General features: G+C 42.9%; 1 protein-coding gene across 1 annotated transcript in view; it reads left to right on the top strand.

Moving 5' to 3' along the window:
* Positions 1–18,411, top strand: part of LOC307256068 (nucleoprotein TPR-like) — a gene marked incomplete at its 3' end in the record, with an annotated part of 43,767 nt that overhangs the window by 18,244 nt on the left and 7,112 nt on the right. Inside the window, exons 25-49 of the mRNA XM_080034934.1 lie at positions 133–336; positions 726–916; positions 1,341–1,488; positions 3,814–3,951; positions 4,555–4,686; positions 5,082–5,212; positions 5,511–5,721; positions 6,616–6,765; positions 7,400–7,492; positions 8,218–8,322; positions 8,557–8,769; positions 9,247–9,285; positions 9,512–9,706; positions 10,374–10,485; positions 10,603–10,796; positions 11,195–11,265; positions 11,558–11,760; positions 12,266–12,460; positions 12,734–12,849; positions 13,315–13,389; positions 14,309–14,530; positions 16,753–16,924; positions 17,342–17,529; positions 17,941–18,006; positions 18,198–18,289. Coding sequence (XP_079891060.1) covers positions 133–336; positions 726–916; positions 1,341–1,488; positions 3,814–3,951; positions 4,555–4,686; positions 5,082–5,212; positions 5,511–5,721; positions 6,616–6,765; positions 7,400–7,492; positions 8,218–8,322; positions 8,557–8,769; positions 9,247–9,285; positions 9,512–9,706; positions 10,374–10,485; positions 10,603–10,796; positions 11,195–11,265; positions 11,558–11,760; positions 12,266–12,460; positions 12,734–12,849; positions 13,315–13,389; positions 14,309–14,530; positions 16,753–16,924; positions 17,342–17,529; positions 17,941–18,006; positions 18,198–18,289 — 3,656 coding nt within the window. The remainder of the gene's footprint in view (positions 1–132; positions 337–725; positions 917–1,340; positions 1,489–3,813; positions 3,952–4,554; positions 4,687–5,081; positions 5,213–5,510; positions 5,722–6,615; positions 6,766–7,399; positions 7,493–8,217; positions 8,323–8,556; positions 8,770–9,246; positions 9,286–9,511; positions 9,707–10,373; positions 10,486–10,602; positions 10,797–11,194; positions 11,266–11,557; positions 11,761–12,265; positions 12,461–12,733; positions 12,850–13,314; positions 13,390–14,308; positions 14,531–16,752; positions 16,925–17,341; positions 17,530–17,940; positions 18,007–18,197; positions 18,290–18,411) is intronic.

Below are 18,411 nucleotides of genomic sequence, written 5' to 3'. Positions count from 1 at the left end.
GTGTGTGTGTGTGTGTGTGTGTGTGTGTGTGTGTGTGTGTGTGTGTGTGTGTGTGTGTGTGTGTGTGTGTGTGTGTGTGTGTGTGTGTGTGTGTGTGTGCCCTCTGTTTCCCCTCTGTGTCCTCCTCCCCAGACAAAGCTAGCTGGAGAGGCTCAGGCCAAGTACGAGCGTGAGCTGATGCTCCATGCTGCTGACGTGGAAGCTCTGCAGGAGCTGAAGAAGAGATCCCAGCAAGAAGCAGCTAGGAGGAGAGAGCTGGAGGAGCAACTCAACAAGACCTCCTCCCTGCTACAGGAGAAGACCTCAGCCTGGAACACTGTGGACAGACAGCTCAAGGTACTGAACAGGAGGCCTTCCTTTCACAATGCTTTGTATCCAATGTACAGGAAGATCATGTTCATTAACCTTATTTCTAGTAAATTAAATGAACGTGAAATGTAATAGATTTGCCTTTATCGGAGCACTCTTGCCTTAAATATACGTTTCTTCGTGGTGTAGTGGTTAGAGCGTCCCCCCATAGAGGCTCAGTCCTCTTTACAGCATACCCGGGTTCGAATCAGGCCCTGGTCTTTCTCTGCTTGTCATTCCCTTCTCTGCCCCATTTCATCTCTGTCTCTCCAAACTGTCTAATAATAAAGCAAAGAGAGAAATAATCTTTTCAAGAAATGGTTGTTTCTTGGTTAAAGTTGTTTCTGATTGGTCTTAACCGTGTGTCTCTCTTTCAGGAGGAGCTATCCACTAAGGCTCAACGCTGTGTGGAGCTGGCCAAGCAGAATGCTCTCCTGCACCAACAGATGGATGACATGGCCACCAAAAGCCGTCAGGTGCAACAACAACAACAACCTCAACAACATCCGCTAGATATCTCATTCACCGAGGAGGGAAAGACCACGGAACAGATCCTAGAAATACTCAGGTATGTGCTGCAACACTTAGGATGACTGGGTGAAGGCCTTGAGAGAGTGTTCACATAGAAAACACTGAATTCTCTAGAACTGGAGGGCAAAGATAGCCCTCGCTCGTTTATTACAGTTTATCAACTCAATGTCTCGTTGGGATTTAGTTTTGTGTGTGTGTGCGTGTGTGCGTGCGCATGCGTGTATTATTGATGTTGTGGGAACGTGCCTTCCCTTTGGGGACAAAATGTTCCTCATAGCGTAAATAGTTTTTGGTGAATACTTGCTTTAAGGTAATGATAGACTTAGGTTTAGGTTAGGGTTGGGGTAAGGGTTAGGCAAGAAGTGGTTATGGTTAAGGCAAGTCTCCAGGAAATGAATGTAACTCTATGTAATGTCCCCGGAAGTGATGAAAACACATATGTGTGTGTGTGTTGGTTACAGGTTTGTGCGGCGTGAAAAGGAGATCGCCGTGGCCCGTTGTGACGCGTCGGAGGGGGAAGCTCTTCGCCACAAGCAGCGAGTGGAACACCAAGACAGAGAGGTGAAGGAGCTCCAGGAAGCCCTGAACGCAGAGAGGGAGAAGATGCAGGTATGAAGCCAAGAGAGCAAAGACTGGAACACACAGGAATGCTGGTAGCCCATTGGTCAAGACACGACAACAAAAGTTTTGGTTCAGGCATGGCAGACTCTAGCGGCTCTTTTCCCGCTGGCACTTTCTGGCCTTGCTGGTTAGCATTTACTGTGCTGAGCCGTGCCCGGGATGGACCTTCTCTCGTCATCTCTCAGTGACCCTTTAGCGACATGAATATAGCATCTCGGATACATACAAAAAACCCATGCATAAAATGATGAAGCATATTCAACGTACAATAGTGTCATTAAAGCCAAAATCATTCCCTGCATAGCTAGCATAACCGCTAAAACCATGTGCCAAATACATGCCCGTTATATCAATGCTATTATTTTTTTAGATATTTTTTGGGCATTTTTATGCTTTATTGACAGTGAGACAGAGGTGAAATGGGGCAGAGAGGGGAGTGACATGCAGAGAATGACCGCGGGCCGGAATCGAACCCGGGTCTGCTGCTGGGCCCGGCCCGGGGGGGACGCCCTATCAACTGAGCTAAGGGCGCCCCCTAATGCTACTTTTTTACATAAAAAGGCCATTGACGCGCTAACATAAATAAGCATTTTGCTCGCAGTATTTTTATAGCTTATTATTACTATAAACCGTAATGTAAGAGCTATAAGCAGTAGGGGTGTGAACGTTTACAAAAATGTCTAACCGTGTACACAACGGATTTTTTTTCGTGTACACGGTTAACTGTGACTTCATTGTCCTTATGCGCCCGCCGTCTTGTAGGCGCGTGCATACACACACACACATACGCGTTCGTTCGCCTGTAAGCACAGTTGACATGAACTACGCTCGTTTACACACCTCTTATAATAGGTCCACGGCACAAACACACACACACGTTCGCCTGTCATGTGCGCCGTCATTATCACCCTTCATTAATTTCCTGATTGATATAGCCTATCACACATTTCTACATATCCACGTTTATGCAGGTTGAACAGGCGTTATAAAGTTTGGGCTACTTACGAGCGTAGTTCACGTCAACCGGGTAACTTTAATCTTTAGGTTATCTTTCATCACTCTTCGTAGCCGTGAGTCGAGCCCCAGCACGGCGACTCCTAGTGTGTGTGTGTGCTGATACTCACACAGACACACACTCGCTGAGGGACCGATTCGGCAGACTAGCTTTTATCACCCCCAATTAGTTTATTAGTGACGTAAAATCAATAAATGCGTGTCTCCAGAACATATTTAAAAACTTTGAAAAAAAGAAAATTTAAAATTTGAAAAAAAAAAAATTAAAAACGGTTTTCGCTTATTGATTTTTTCCTAAACGGTTATGATTTACTAAACGGTTACACATGTACACGTGCACACCCCTAATAAGCAGTGCTTTTATACTTCAACTCACGGCGGTGCGTCATATTTCTATTTTTTTATTATTTAACAATTGTGAAACAATACATTTAGTGATCAAATACATTCACACGCGTAAGGGCAGCACATTATCAGTTGAATGCAATTCCACAACTGGGTCCCCCTGCTCTAATGGAAATGCAAACCAAACCGTAGCATTATCCCAAAAGCAATTTTTCCAAGAAGAGGAAACATTTTATACGAGCTATGTTAAAGAGGACCTATTATACTACTTTTCTGGTCTTAATTTCTTGTTTTACACTGCTATAGAGCAACCTGACACGAATCACATCACAAAAAACTATGTAGATTTTCGGGAAGCTCTTTCTCTTATTTTGGCGATCCAGCACGTCCTGTCAACACTTGAGTGTGTGTGCTTCGGCGATCTCCGCGATCTCCGCCTGTGCTTCGGCAATCTCCGCTCCCCTCCCCCCTCCTGCAAACCCCACTCCGTTGTGATTGGTTACCTTCTTTCCGGAACACTTTCAGTGGCGGGAAGCGCGAACATGGACCTATAAGGGCGCGAGGCAGACGCGAACAGGGAAGTGACAGCATTACCATACATGGAAACATCCGCGTGGTGACTTCACAAAGTTACATGCGACGTCACAAAGTTACAAAGGGTAGACCGCTTTGAACACGTGACTTCTCGACTGGCTAGAATAGTGTTTAGTGCTCTGCACAGACACCCCAGACGGTCAGCAGGGAATACGTCGAAATGCATGTAAGTCATTATTTGATCATTTAGTATGGTTAAGCATGACTATGAATCATCATAACAACGTTTATAGGTCATGAAAGTCAAAAAGCATCATAGGTCCTCTTTAATAAAGGCAGTGAAGAAAAAGGATCTGGCTTGGACACATTGATAATGCTAACCTGTGGCTAAAATGAATGGTGTTTTTCCCCTTCGTTCAGGCTACAGCCAGGACTCTGGCCCAGCAGGAGGAACAGCTGAAGAAGATGGAGACTATCGCCGCTCTCCAGGAAACCATCAAGATGCTGAGAATGGACCGGGATAAACTGGAGCAAGAGCTGCAGCAGGCTCAGGCTAAAGTGAGATTCATGTTTGTTGTCACGTTTTTTTCCTGTGTCTCCCTTTCACTGTTAGCTGTTGGCTGGCTTTGGTTTCTACTAATGTATTGTTGGTTCAATCAGAAAAATCTGTCCGTGCTTTTCAGTTTCATGCTTTTCAACCGTGAACCTCTCTGACTTAAAGTGTCATTACGGGGCACACTCGTCCAAAACATAGAAAAGGATAAATAGAAATAGGAGTTGATTTATGTTGCATCCTTAAGCTGTTCTCTGTTGAACCCATGTTTATCTCAATCAATCAATCAATCAATCAATCAATCAATCAATCAATCAATCAATCAATCAATCAATCAATCAATCAATCAATCAATCAATCAATCAATCACACTTTATTTATATAGCACTTTTCATTCAAGAAAATGTAACACAAAGTGCTTAAAACAATCCCCCCCTCCCACGACACACCCAGAGATATTCACACATCTAAAAACAATTCCCCCCTCCCAGCCATCCATACCCAAAGCGATAACATTGTGACAAAATAAGAAATTAATTCAAAGCGGGAAGGAAACTGCTCTGCATCCACACTGCATCCACTCTTAACCTCTCCTCTGCCTCCATAAGGTGACCAAGCTGACGTCAGACATCAGCCCACTGCACACCTCTCTGTCCACGCTGTCGGAGAGGAACGGTTCCCTGCAGGCGGATAAGAGGATCCTGGAGGATGACCTCAAACGCTGGAAGGCCAAAGCACAGGTAAAGGCAGCCACACACACACACTGCGCCACTTTTCAAAGTCCCCGGATCACTGTACAGTTAACGCACCACAACTCTCTGCCATGCGTCGCTGTGTTTTGAACACCACATGACACCATCTTTGACCAGGACGCATCTCCCCTACACTATTATGTTTTGACATATTTTTTTATATTGTTAAAATAAAATAAATGTTCTGCTGTTTTATTCTGCAATCCTCTCACAGGTTTCATGTGGTTTCCTTAACTGCATTTATATTTAACCTAATACATTTTTCACACTGTTGATCACAGTCCAATGCAGCTCATATCTACCATTGTCACAGCATTCCCTTCAAATGTCTACACTTACTGTTACTGGTCTAATTTAACCGTGACTCCCTGTCCCCTCTGCAGCAGCTGATCAGCCAACAGAAAGACGGCGACTCTGAGGAGAGACAGAAGTTCAACACCGAGAGAGAGGCTCAGCACAAACGCTTCGCGCAGCTGAATGAAGAGACCGCCAAGCTCAGGAATGAACTGGCAAGGTACAACACACACAGACAGACAGACAGACACACACACACACACACACACACACACACCCCCCCACACACACACACACACCCCATATAAAGACTCCCAAAATATAGCCTTAGTTTGAAGTAACTGAATCCAGACACTGGCTGGTGATGATAGACTCCTATGTATTTGTGTAGTAAATCTCCCGTTGTTTATCCCTTTTACCTTTTGTTATTCAACAGTCATAATGATCAGAACAGAACTTCCAACAGCTATTATGAATGAACCCTGACTGAAATCCTTGCTATGCTCTGTGTACATCAGAACCAGTGCCATGTCTAACTCGGCGCAGTCTCAGCTGCAAGCCCTGAGAGACTCTGTGGCCCGTCTGACGTCGGAGAGAGACGCCATGAAGAAAGAGCTGGACGCCAAGAACCACGACATCCTGGAGAAGAACAAGACCATCACCCAGGTCAAGAAGATCGGACGACGCTACAAGCTCCAGTACGAGGAGCTCAAAGTCCAGCACGACAAGGTGAGGGGCCAGCGATTTTTTTTTTTTTTTTTTTTTTTTTTTTTTTAAACCTTTATTTTACCAGGCAAAATTGTTTGAGGACAAATGACCTCTTTTCCGAGCAAGGCCTGGACAGAATGGCAGCAGTTAAGATGATGAAAAATAAGACAAACATAAGAAGAAAGCACAGACATGAGAGAAAGAGACAAATACATTTCAATGGGTGAAGAACAACAGTTTTCAGACAATGATAAAATGCTATTCAGTGAAACATTGTCTCACTCCAGAACTTGCCAATAGAAAACATGTGAGTCGAGTTTTAAAATCTTTCATCTCACAACGTAGACATGCACCCCATCCACTGCTTTGAATGGTTTGAATACAGAAGAACATTGCAAAATTATTTTTAACATGTGTCATATCACATAGCTATGGTCTTAAAATTAGATATTCTTTTTATAATCATGTTTAAGTTCATCTGCCGTTTGAATAACTCAGAAAATCTGATTGTTTTGGAACTAACGAACATTGCATTTAGTGCCACACGTTACACATCACTGCTCTGGAAACACTGGTATAAGTGTCTTTTAATAGGGGGTTGCTAGACAACCTTGTATGTTGTTGTTGTTGTTGTCGTCTTCGCTGTTTGTATTGTTTTATGTTCTTTTGTATTATCTGGACTTAGAGTCTGTAATAAAAATGATCTATCTATCTATAGTTAAAATATTTTTTTTTAGACTGATTTGTATCGTTACGTTGGTTTGAGTTGTCAGTCTGATATCCCATAAGTAGATTGCAGCCATATGCGGACCCCATACAGATATTGGTTTCGGCTCAGTCCCATCCCCAGTTATAAGTGTTAAATGCTGGAAATATGACTGTGTGTCTGTGTTTGTGTCTGTGTGTGCGTCTCAGCTTGCTGCAGAAACAGCTGGTAAAGCAGGAAGTGATGCGGGCCCGAGCCAGGAGCTGCAGCAGGAGCTGACTAAAGCCCAAGAGGAGCTGAACAAGGCCAGAGAGGAGCTGAGCACGCTGAAGGAGGAAGAGCAGAAGAGACAGGAGGAGGTGAGCTGGAAGACATTTTAGCCCCTTTATTAGCCTGGAGTGAAGCCAGTGGAAATGAACAACCATTAAGAGTACTCTGTAGGTTGCGGATGCCGGAAAGGGATTTGAGATTCTCCGGCCAATCATACTCTCATTATATGCGCGGGCCAATCATCTCTTCAGTTCAAGGTCAAAATCCAACCGCATTTTGATTGGTGCACCACGGATTTCAGGGCTCCAACCCAGAAGTTCTCGCTGCTACCATATTGCTGTGAAGCAAAGGGCTTTTGGGTATTCAGATTAGGCCTTTATTAACAAGACATACAATGGGTGTCCATGACCAAGAATTTACATAGTACAATCTGATTGGTTGAATCTTGTTTATTGTCGTCTAATTCCTTGAATATATATACAGTATATATATTTTTTTTCCATATTCATTGATCCATATTCTCATTTGCGACATTGGCTTCCATTTCTTCCACTCCAGACAAAGCGGCTAAAACACCCAATTACAGTTTGTCATCTTGACTTGCCATAAGAATTTAATTCTGTAATTGGAATAAATAGAATCAAATACTTCATGCGTACACTTCCTTTAAACCAGAATGTTGGAACATGTCTGGAGATTTTTTCTCTTTTTTTCCCCAACCAGGCCCAGAAGTCCAAACAGGAGCTGACGGAGGCCCAGAAGGAAAACCAGCAGTCCAAGGAGAAGTTCCAGGAAGTCCAAAACCAGCTGACACAGGTACAGTAGCACAGTCAAGTTCATCTAAGGGCGCTTTCACACCTGCCTTGTTCGGTTTGTTTAAAACAAACTCCGGTTCGTTTCCACCGTTGCTGCATTTAATTTGCGCTGGAGGGAACACTAAGGTGTGCACCAAAAGCGTACCCAGACCTTGCTAAAGCATCGGACTTGGTATGCTTCCAAACCATCTCTGGTGCGTTCCGTTTGTGGTGAGAATGTGATCGTAGACAGATCCGCTATGCATTATGGGATGCGGAAGACAATCTGTAGTTTCTTTCTGTACTTTTCCTGCATGAAAATTCTGTAGAGCAGTTCAGGAACTACATTTATGCTCATGCCCCAGACACATCTGACCAGTGAGTGAAAAGAATGTTCTCACGTGGCATATGCCGCTGCATTTTGGACCACTTAGCCAACTCATCAGACCAGAGGAAACTATCGGGGGGGATAGAGAACCGAACCTGTTGAAAATGAAACAATGTATCATTCTCAGATCTGGTGTGTGAACCCAGGAAGCGACCTATAAGCAGACCTTCAGGTGTGAAACTTACCTAAGCTAAGACTCTCTATGATTGGTGTAGCCAGAATGTGACGGTTGATTTTGTCTGAGGTTTAGATAGGAATAAGACCAATGGGAGAGGGTCAATTGGAGAAAAAAGTAGCTGTACAATTGGGTAGCTCTACAGGCAGAATCATTTTTATCATTTATTTATTTGCTTCTGTAGGTCCAGTCGCAGCTGTCCCAGACCCAGACTCAACTGCAACAGAATCAGACCCAGCTGACCCAGAGTCAGAAAGAGCTTCAGCAGACTAAGAACCAAATCCAGCAGGTAAGAAGAATACAGCAACACCTGACAGATTTGTATTACTGTACTCAATTTGTGATGTTATCTTTCAAAAATAATATGCAAACCTATTTGCTCAATTTATCGTTTAGTGTTTGTCATGTTGACCATTATTGGCACCATGACCCCAAAAGCAAAAAAAAATAATTTCACCCATCACCACAAAAACAGACCCCCGTTACAAGCCTACCCCCCCACCCCCTCCCTTCTAATTTCAAGGTACAGACCCAGTTCAAATCGGCCCAGTCTCAAGCCTTGAACCGTCAGAACCAGCTCCAGCATGTCCAGAAGGAGCTCCAGCAGGCGAAAGAATCCCTGCAGAAGAACGCAGCCAACCAGAAGGAGCTGCAGCAGAGCCAGCAAAGCAGTCAGCAGAGCCACACCCAGGAAGTCAGCAACCTCAGGACCGCTGTCAGCCAGGCAGAGAGCAAGGTGACGAGCAGTCTTCCATCTTCACTGTGTATCTTTAGATTTTTTTGTTTACTTAGAATTACATACTTTAGTTGTCACACAGAATGGACACACAATATGGGAGGACTTTTTTTGGTTGCCATGTTTTTGGCATTTCTATAAAGGAATGACCCCTTTTGAACAGCCATTGACAATAATGCAAATGTTGTTATTTGAAATGACAATTCTGTATAGAGACCCTACACACGAGCAAATGTCATTGATACCTTCATTTTTATTTTTTTATTTTTTTGTACGAGAAAACGACAAATTATGTATGTTTTAAAAAGAAATGTCTTGCACATTTAATACATGCTTGTTGATACATCAGAACGTAGTTTCATAACAAAAAGAGCCTGTGTAATTTTTATTTTTTATTTTACTGTTGTATAAACACATGGAATTAGTGTGTGCTTGTAATAACTAAGTAGTCTATTTGTGCCTACCTCCTAACAATAGGCGACTGAGCTTCAAGGCCGCTTGGGTGACCTGCAGAAGGTAAAGCTATACACTACTTCTTTTATTTTTTACTAGTAATGACACTCACACTGTAATGTACGGATTTGCTGCAGAGTTATGTAAGGTGATGTGTTGATATAATAAGTACTGGGGCATTCAAAATCTTTCTGTATGAAGTTCTTTGATGAACTATCTACATTATGTGTCTACGAAGATTTTTTTTTGCTATGGGTTATCCTCATCTAAAGTTCTGTCTCTTTGTCAGGTTGTTGGTGAGCGTGAAGCAGACATCACGCGTCTGCAGGAGCAGCTAACTGAAGCTAACCAGGCTGTAGAAGCTAGCCGAGCCACCCAGGCCAACCAGAGCCAGACTCCACAGCCCAGCCAGGCCACTGATGCTAGTGTTGCAAGTGAAGCTAACCAGGCACCACCAGAGGAGCTGACAAAACTCAGACAAGAGGTACTTACAAATGTTACTGAACTAAAATAACAAATTTTCGAATTAGTCCGATTTGGATTTTGCCCATAAACATGACCAGTTCTTATAACAGAAGTAAAGTGTTCCTTGGGGTCTGAAAGTGACTGTGATCAGTAGAAAATATACCGATTTGGGATTCATCAACATTTAATACAAACTTAAGTTGGTTCAAACTGGACAGAACAGCATCAAAATCAGACTACAGTACAGGAATTTCAGGATTTGCGTAAATGATGGGGATGAAAAAGATAACGGTATTATTAGCATTTAATAGTAAGATGCATTTGATTGGTTGTCTCAAATATTATTTACATATTTATCAAATATTAGGGGTCCAAGTATAGAACCCTGGGGCACCACCCAATAAAATATAGAGAGGGAAAGGAAGACCAAGCAGTTTATTTGCATCAGCCAAATACTGTGGAGTCTATAAACCAAAGTAGCGCTGCATAGTTTTAAGTAAGGCTGGGCGTTTTGGTCCAAACATGTTATCAACATAGAAATGTTGTTTCTTTCAGGTTTGCAGTGCACACTGCTCTGTATTTTTTATCGGATGGAATAAAAGACAAAATATCTCCGCTTATATGGGCCGGTGTTTCTAATCCACTCCAACTGCAATCAGTTCTGATGCTGTGTTGTTTCCCTCCAGCTGTCTGAGGGGAAGAAAAGAGAGGAGCAGCTTCGGGGGCAGATGGCGGAGAAAGAGGAAAAGACTAAGAAGGTCATGGTTGCAGCCAGATCCAAAATCAACGCGCTAAACAGTAAGTACCTCAAGCACTTAATCACACACAAGCTAAAGTGAAGAAGATACGCTAACTAAAGAAAGTAGCTTTCTCTGCTACATTAGTTCAAGGGTTACTTGACTTTGTTTCCTATAGACGCCAAGGTGCAGCTCAGTCAAGAGATAGAAGGGCTGAAACAGAACAAGGAGGAGTTGGAGGTGAAAATCAACGCCCTCAAGTCTCAGTATGAAGGACGATTTCTCCGGCAGGACAGAGAGCTGAAAGAACTGAGAGAGACGCAAGCACACAGCGACCCCCGGGAGGAACCTCAGGATCAGACTGGAGCTAAGGTACACGCATCCAGCTGCCTCTCAACCACACAGATATGAAGGTCCATACTCCAAGGCCACCGATCATTACCTTTGTCCTACAGAAATTGACCAGATGTTTTTTTTTTTTAGAAATGTTGTGTTCTGTGCTATAATTAAACACAATTAAAGCTCAATGTGCTTTATGACAATATGACAGGCAGACAGAATGAAACAGTTTGGAAGTAGTACAGTATCTCTTGTCAAGATAATATTTCCCTTTTTTCCCAAAATATTACAACTTTGTACTTTGTAAATATAATTGCTTTTTGCTTATACTATTCTGATTTAATTCTCTAAATGTAATAGTTTTACAATGTACACACTCTCTGATGTATTCCTGTCATCTAATTATTCCAAACCTGTGTGTGTGTTCTCAGGCAGGGGATCAGGCCAGATCTGCAGAGCAGAGACAGATCTCTTTGAAGAGTCCTACCCAAGACAGGGGAAGGTAAGTAATGAACAAAGTGCACAAAGACCAGAAACTAGTCTGAATGTTTGACAATGGGCTTTTTATCATTTATAGTTCTCATACAACCTTTACATTTTCCACTCAATGAATGTACTTCCTCCTACCTAGCTACACTAACATTGTAAATGGGCTTGTTTTGAGTAAGCTGTATGAGTTGAAGCGTGCCACAAAAGTAGACAAGACTAGGTCGATGGCTGTCTTCGGAAGCACATGAAAATTGTTTGCATTAAAAAAAAAAAAATTAATAACTTGTCACGGTTTCTCCCCCCAGCTCCAGCCTCTCTGACCCGCCCACAGCCAACATTCGCCCCACCACCACAAGTACCCCGTCTCCTAGCAACAAGCCCAGCCCCTCCCCTGGTAGCAAGGCCACACCCCGGGCCAGCATCCGGCCTATGGTTACCCCGGCAACTGTGCCCATCCCGACGCCTACTGCCACCGTCATGCCGACCACGCAGACTGACAGCCAAGAGGGTGAGAGCAAGAGACGAGAAACACATTCAACAATGGAAGGAGAGAATAAGTAGTAGGAGAGTATTATTAAAGGTGGAGTCAGCGATTCTGGAGAACGCTGGTTTGTCAAAATCAGTGAATATGTCCTGATATGATCCGCTACCTGTCTATAGTGTGTGCACTGAAATAAAATCCAATGTTAATGCACAGCCGTCTCTCTGTGAACGGGCGCGCTGCTAGCTATGTTGGCCCCTTTGTTCACAGACCCTCTCTTTACATATCCATTTACAGAGCCTAGGCTGTGTATAAACAGCAGATTTTTTTTCCCGGCACAAAGAGTACAGCATGGAGGAAATGATCACTGATTTTGACAGTGAATTTGACAAGCGAATTCTTCAGAATCACTATTCCACCTTTAAAGAGGTTGCTGAAACTGTATGTCAGTTCAGTAATGTACATATATATAGTACATCAGCTGATAAATATGTGATTGTCACTGTAATGTATTGCTTCTTTTTTTATGCAGCGCTGTTGAGTGCGGGAGCCTCCGTACACTCCACAAGCTCCGGACTAGGGAACACATCCGCATCGATGAGTCAGCCAACCAGCACCCAGACCACGGCCTTTGTCCAGCCCACCCAGCAGCAGGCACCCAATCAGGACACAGGCCCCAGTGTGGAGGCAGAGCGGCCATCTACATCTTCCTCTGTGACTGGAGCAGGTGAGCCGGACCTAAAGTCACCTGCAACTCTGCAACTTTATACATAACCATTAAACCTTAACTAATTCACTGTCTTCATAATGTTAGATGTTTCATAAAGAATTGACCTGTGTATCTGTCACACAGTGTCACATTTTTCCACATTTGCCATCACAGCTTTCACTGAAGTCGTCTTTTTTCCTTCCCTTTATAACCCCATCCACTGTTGATACCTGACAGGACACCAGCCTAACAGTTGAATTGAGTGTAATGTGTTATCCTGTCATTTTAAAGCAGGTTCAAAGCGAAGCAGAGAGGAAGAGGAGGAGGTAGAGGAGAGCAGACCAGAGAGCTCACACACACCTCCCATCCCTAAGAAACTACGACTAAAACCAACCATAGCACTACAGGTAAACACGGAGACACAACTTTACCAAATCAACTCTCAAAATATTTTCCATTCGTAGCATTTAACTATATTCCCTCAGTGTGATATTTTTTATTATAATTTTTTTCTGTATCTGTCATATTTACATCTCCGGAAAAAATCAAGAGACCACTCCAAATGTTCAGTGTCTTGTTTTACTCTTTAGAGGCATATGTTTGACTAAAATGAACATTTTGAGTTCATAATATAAACTTCTGGCAACATTTCTCCCAAATTCACACTGAAAATATTGTTATTTAGAGCATGTTTAATAAGTAATGTAGAGATAAAGATTGAAGAAAAATCCAGACTGGTCTCTTAATTTTTTCCGGGGGCTGTGTATCTATATTTGGCATGTGTCACACTGTTTTTTCTTTTTTTCATCATATTCAATTCTCCTGAACTTATTCCTTTGGCCTTTACAGCTGTGTGATGTGTTGTGTTTCAGATGGAAGGCGACGAGGAGATTGAAGCAGAGCTGAGGGAAGAGGAAGAGAGACAGGATTCACCAGACGACAGTCAGGTCAGTTGCTACGCTACTCAATCAAAATGGAGCAATCATTACGTCCAAACTCAGAACATCCTTATTTTAGCTTCTCACACAGCAAGATAAAGTGAGACAAACACATGTCTGTTTTATTCTTTACCTTTGTTGGGGTTTTTTTCATCCTAAAAAGTGAAAGTATTGTGATCTATTTTGTTTTCCTTCAAATCATCTATGGTTTATTTTTATTTTTAAATCTTTAAACCAAATAAGCTTATTTCCTTGTTTATTCAAAGAAAACATTTGAATTTTACCTAATTGTTACGGTTGGAGAGTTTGTATTACCTTTCCAAAAAGAACGACTTACTTGCTTGTTTGTTGTTAGTGTGTAAGACATCTGTTGTCAGTATGCATGTCTACATAAATACTTGTTCACTTGCTATCCATAACCTACAGTAAAAATATAATCGTTTACTAGAGTAAACATTCAAGCGCGTCATAAAGGAATGTTTTCAATGGCAATACCCGCCCGTGCTTAAGGACTACCATTTCATCTCTGAAGAAAACATGTTGCAGCCCTGAATAACATAGGTGTTGGTCGCAGCACTTTAAATGCTTAAAGGAATACTTCACCCATACGGGAACGGCGTTCTATCATTATAAAATCGCTATTATAATATAATGAATGAGGTTTTTCTTCCCTCAGTCTTCCCTCGGCCCAGCTGTCCTGTTAATCCTCATCCTGCATTTTCCCATGTGTGATGTCACACATGGGAAAATGTAGGTTTAGACAATGACACCATAAAACACTCGTTATGCCTTTTCTCAGGCTAGGATGAACCGATTTCTAAACTTTTTGCACATTTATACTACATAGGATCTCGGAGTTCAATACACCTTCATATTTACACCGGTGAAGTAGGTCTTTAATAACAGTTGATTGTTTTGTGGCCAATAGGAGCTTCCAGAAGAGGACTTCCCGGTCTTGGCTGCAGATGACGAGGTCATTGATGAAGAAGACGTGTCTCAGTCCGTCCCCTCTGATCACATGTCCTCCCAGGGCTCGGCCATCGTCCGCGACGTCATCGTGATCGACACAGACAGCGGAGACAGCAGAGAGGAGGAGGACAGGCAGGAGGAAGAGGAGGAGGAGGAGGAGGAAGAAGAGGAGGAAGACGAGGTGCTTCTTTTTTATTTTTATGTATATATTTTTTTGGGGGGCATTTTCAAGCTTTATACAGAGTTGAAATGGGATGACGGAGAGAGGGGGGAAGGTCCACGGACCGGAATTGAACCCACGACCACTCATTGTTTTTTTATATAAATGTATTTTTTTTTTAATAAAATTGCACTCTAACCACTACACCACGAGCACCCCCCCCCCCCCACACACACACACACACACACACACACACACTTAAAGAACATCTTGATCGTTTCATTTCAAATCCATTGCGGTGGTGCACAGAGCAAACGACTATTAAAGATGTGTCAATGTTCAAATACCTCTGGACCTGACTGTAACCCAGATCAGGGTTTCCGCTAGACAAAATTGGTGCCGGTCATGTGACCAGGTTTCATTAACGGTCATATCGGAAAAATCCAGTTCAAGTAGGCCTATTGATAAGCAACTACTGTATATAAAGATTGATATCATCAAGGCATGTATATTTTTAGCCTACTATATTTAAATGTGGGCTACTTTCAACAGGCAGTGACGACAACACAATTCAATCAAAGCACAAAACATTTAATGTGCCGATAGGCTAGGCATATTTTTCACTTCAAAAGCAGAGGAAATAAAACAGCAGTTTTTGCCTAGAACTTTGTGAAAAATGTCGACTCAACACCGATTTTCGACTCGTAGCCGACTGAAATCTCAAAATAATTGTATTATTATAATGATTGTTGTTGGAAATGGAAGACGTCAGACGCAGCCGTATGCGAGTTAAATGTGTGGTTGTGAGCGCACTGCAGGAGCTTCACTTCTGCTGTGTGTACATGAAAATGTCAGCTTCACAAATGGTTTGGAGATTTTTTTCAAACAAATGAGAAAATAGTGCAATGCAAATTATGCAGCATAAAGTTATAACACCCATTTACGACTGGGATGTTTATAAAAAAGCCTTCGTCCGAGGAAAGCAGCGTTTCACCGTGACACCTCGCCAGTGTGAGAGAGTGAGCCGATGCGCAGACAGACTCTGTGGTTTGACGACTAAAATCATAATCGGGGATATTCCGCCCGTAAGGGCTGCCAGGGTGGGAAGGCTTCCGCTATCTGATTACATTTATCGAGCCCGAAAATCACAGTGCCATGTCGCCAAACTGACTGCGCAACCGGAGAAAAAGTAAAGTGAAACAGCCGCTTCCCTCCGTGAGATGTCTACAGCAAACCGATATACAACCAGTCACCACCGTCACATGGACAGCGTTTAAATAAAGCTTCTCTTTATTACTATCATTAGAGCTTTGGTGCAAATTCTGAACATTACGGTGGCCGCTGTCTGTGGTGCTTAAAGGAAACCTCCGATCGCAATTTGTTTGCCCTGCCGCTGCAAAAAGTCAATGAATCGACTGATTTGTCGATATATGACTCTGACACGTCTACACGCAAAATAATGAGTCGTTCATATAAAACAAACTGGCTAGTCATATTATAAAGTGCGGACACAATTATTTACGCTGCAAGTCAGAAAGCCATAATAAAAAATCAAAACGACAGTAGGTATACTGGCTTATAACAGTAGGCCTGCAGCGACTTACCTAGGCTACTATTATAGCCTACTTTAAATAAAGTTTAGGTCTTTTCTCATATCAAATACTAGCCTATTTGAAAAAAATAAAAAATAAATGCACTAATGAGTTTAACAGTCTCTCTCTCTCTCGCTCGCTCTCTCTCCCTCCGTTTCGGCTGAGCCACGGGCATCAGCTGTCTCTCCGGAGTCAGAGTCTTCTTCATTGCAACTTACGTGAGACTGGCCGCTTCTTGGTATTAAGAAGTCATTCTTATATATAATATGTCCTTGTTTTGCTGTGGCTTAGGCTTTGATTTTCCCGCTTGATGTCGCCGTTTTTGTAGTTTGTAAACAGTCCATTCAATCAAAACGAGAGCGCGTCATGCAGTTTGTTTTCCTTTACCTTTTACGCATTCGCTACAGTCTACACACAGTTATTTTTTTAAATGAATGAAACATGGTTTTTCATCTATTCAGTAGTATTAAATAGTTGAAAATCACTGTAGCATGTTTTAAAACAATTCAAAGTGTGAAGAGGGAATTATTTCAACCAGACAATCTGACCGGAGACAATTAGAATTTTCGGTCCCCGTCATTTTTTTCCGGTCAATGACCGGTAATTACCGGACAACGGAAACTCTGACCCAGATGTGTGTGTGTCTCTCAGTATAAGGAGGAAGAGGAGGATGATGAAGAGGAGGAGGACGATGGTGACAGCGGGATGAGGATGGGAGAGAGTAACGAGGAGAGCAGGGAGGCGGAGGAGGAGGGAGGGGAGGAGCCATCAGGAGACCCCAGCACAGAGGACACCCAGCATGCATCTGAGCCACCACACAGCAGTGAGCACGCACTCATTTCACCCCATACATTTCTATTATATATCGTTAGCCTCATAGTATAATTGCCAAAATCATATTTACTCTACTCTACTTTTACTCTACATGTACTCTACATCTACTTTACCCTACTCTATAACCCTTAAAATATGACTTAGGCAATTATGCTGTTAGGCTAATGAAAAGTACATGTAGAGTAGTAGATGTAGAGTAGAGTAGAGTAAATATGATTTAGGCAATTATGCTATGAGGCTAACGACATTCTCTTCTATATTGCATTGTGGAGAGGAGCCTGGCAGTTAATAATTCCATTGCCAATGACTGCTGCTGTCATTATTGTGCATATGACAAAATAAACCATCTTGATTGCTCCCCTTATTGAAACCCCCCCTGATAATATACTGTGATTCATTCTTTCAGGTGAAGGCAGCAGCAGTGCCACATCAGAGTGCGAGCCGCCCAGAGAGCACGTCCACTTCCTCTCCACCCCCTCCCCCTCCCTCTCCCTCACACCCCGACTGCCCCACCCACGCCGGCCCCCACACCCACTGCCACCACGGCTGTACATCCAGCCACCGGCCCCCGAGCTGGGACCCCCGCACACACAGGTACACACATACACGCTATTACAACAGGTACACAAGCACACAGGTACAAGCATACACACTGATACGCACGCACGCACAGATAAACACACACACACACACAGGTACACACAAATACACACAAACAGGTACACGCATACAGACAAATCGAATACACACGCACAGGTACACACGCACACACAGATGTAGAAACTGATTGCCTTGGTTATAAAGTCTGCTTTAGCTTCACCAGACAAGATCTAACCAGGATTTTCTCTTTGTCACCTCAGTCATCGGGGAACAGTAGCCAAGTTGTTCTAACGAGACATGTTCAGACATACTTCAGTCTAGATCACTGCAGAATGTTCTGGAACATGATTTCTTGAATAACTAGTATTAGACTTTTAACAGTGATGACGTGTGTTTGCTCATCAGAGACAGTCCTCCCAGCTGCGCCGACCGTCAGTAGGACGACAGCTCACCCCTGGAATAGGCAATATGGTAAGAGATGGAAAGAGTGTGTGTGTGTGTGTGTGTGTGTAAATGAGTTGGGTTACATTTGCTTTGTGTGAGACTGGTGTCTTGTATGTATTGGTCTAAGAAAAGACCCCGAGTAAACACACAAACAAACAAAGGTAATTCTGTGTGAAGTAGATGCAGCTGAAGTGAAAGGTTCCGTTTGTGTGTTGCAGCAACATTTCTTTGACGATGACGACAGAATGGTTCCCAGTACTCCCACTCTGGTGGTCCCACATCGCACTGATGGCTTTGCTGAGGCTATACAGTAAGACACACACACACACATTATAGTAATATGCTAAATACTATATAGAATGTAAACATCATGGAAAAAAGAAAGCTTATGTTTAACTAGTTTGGAAAAGTTTAAACCGATATTCTAGTCTA

Source organism: Ammodytes marinus (genome assembly GCF_949987685.1).
Source record: "Ammodytes marinus genome assembly, chromosome: 9".
In the NCBI taxonomy this organism is placed as follows: domain Eukaryota; kingdom Metazoa; phylum Chordata; class Actinopteri; order Uranoscopiformes; family Ammodytidae; genus Ammodytes; species Ammodytes marinus.
Note: the sequence above shows the minus strand (reverse complement) of the source record. Positions and strands in the feature narration are given on the sequence as shown.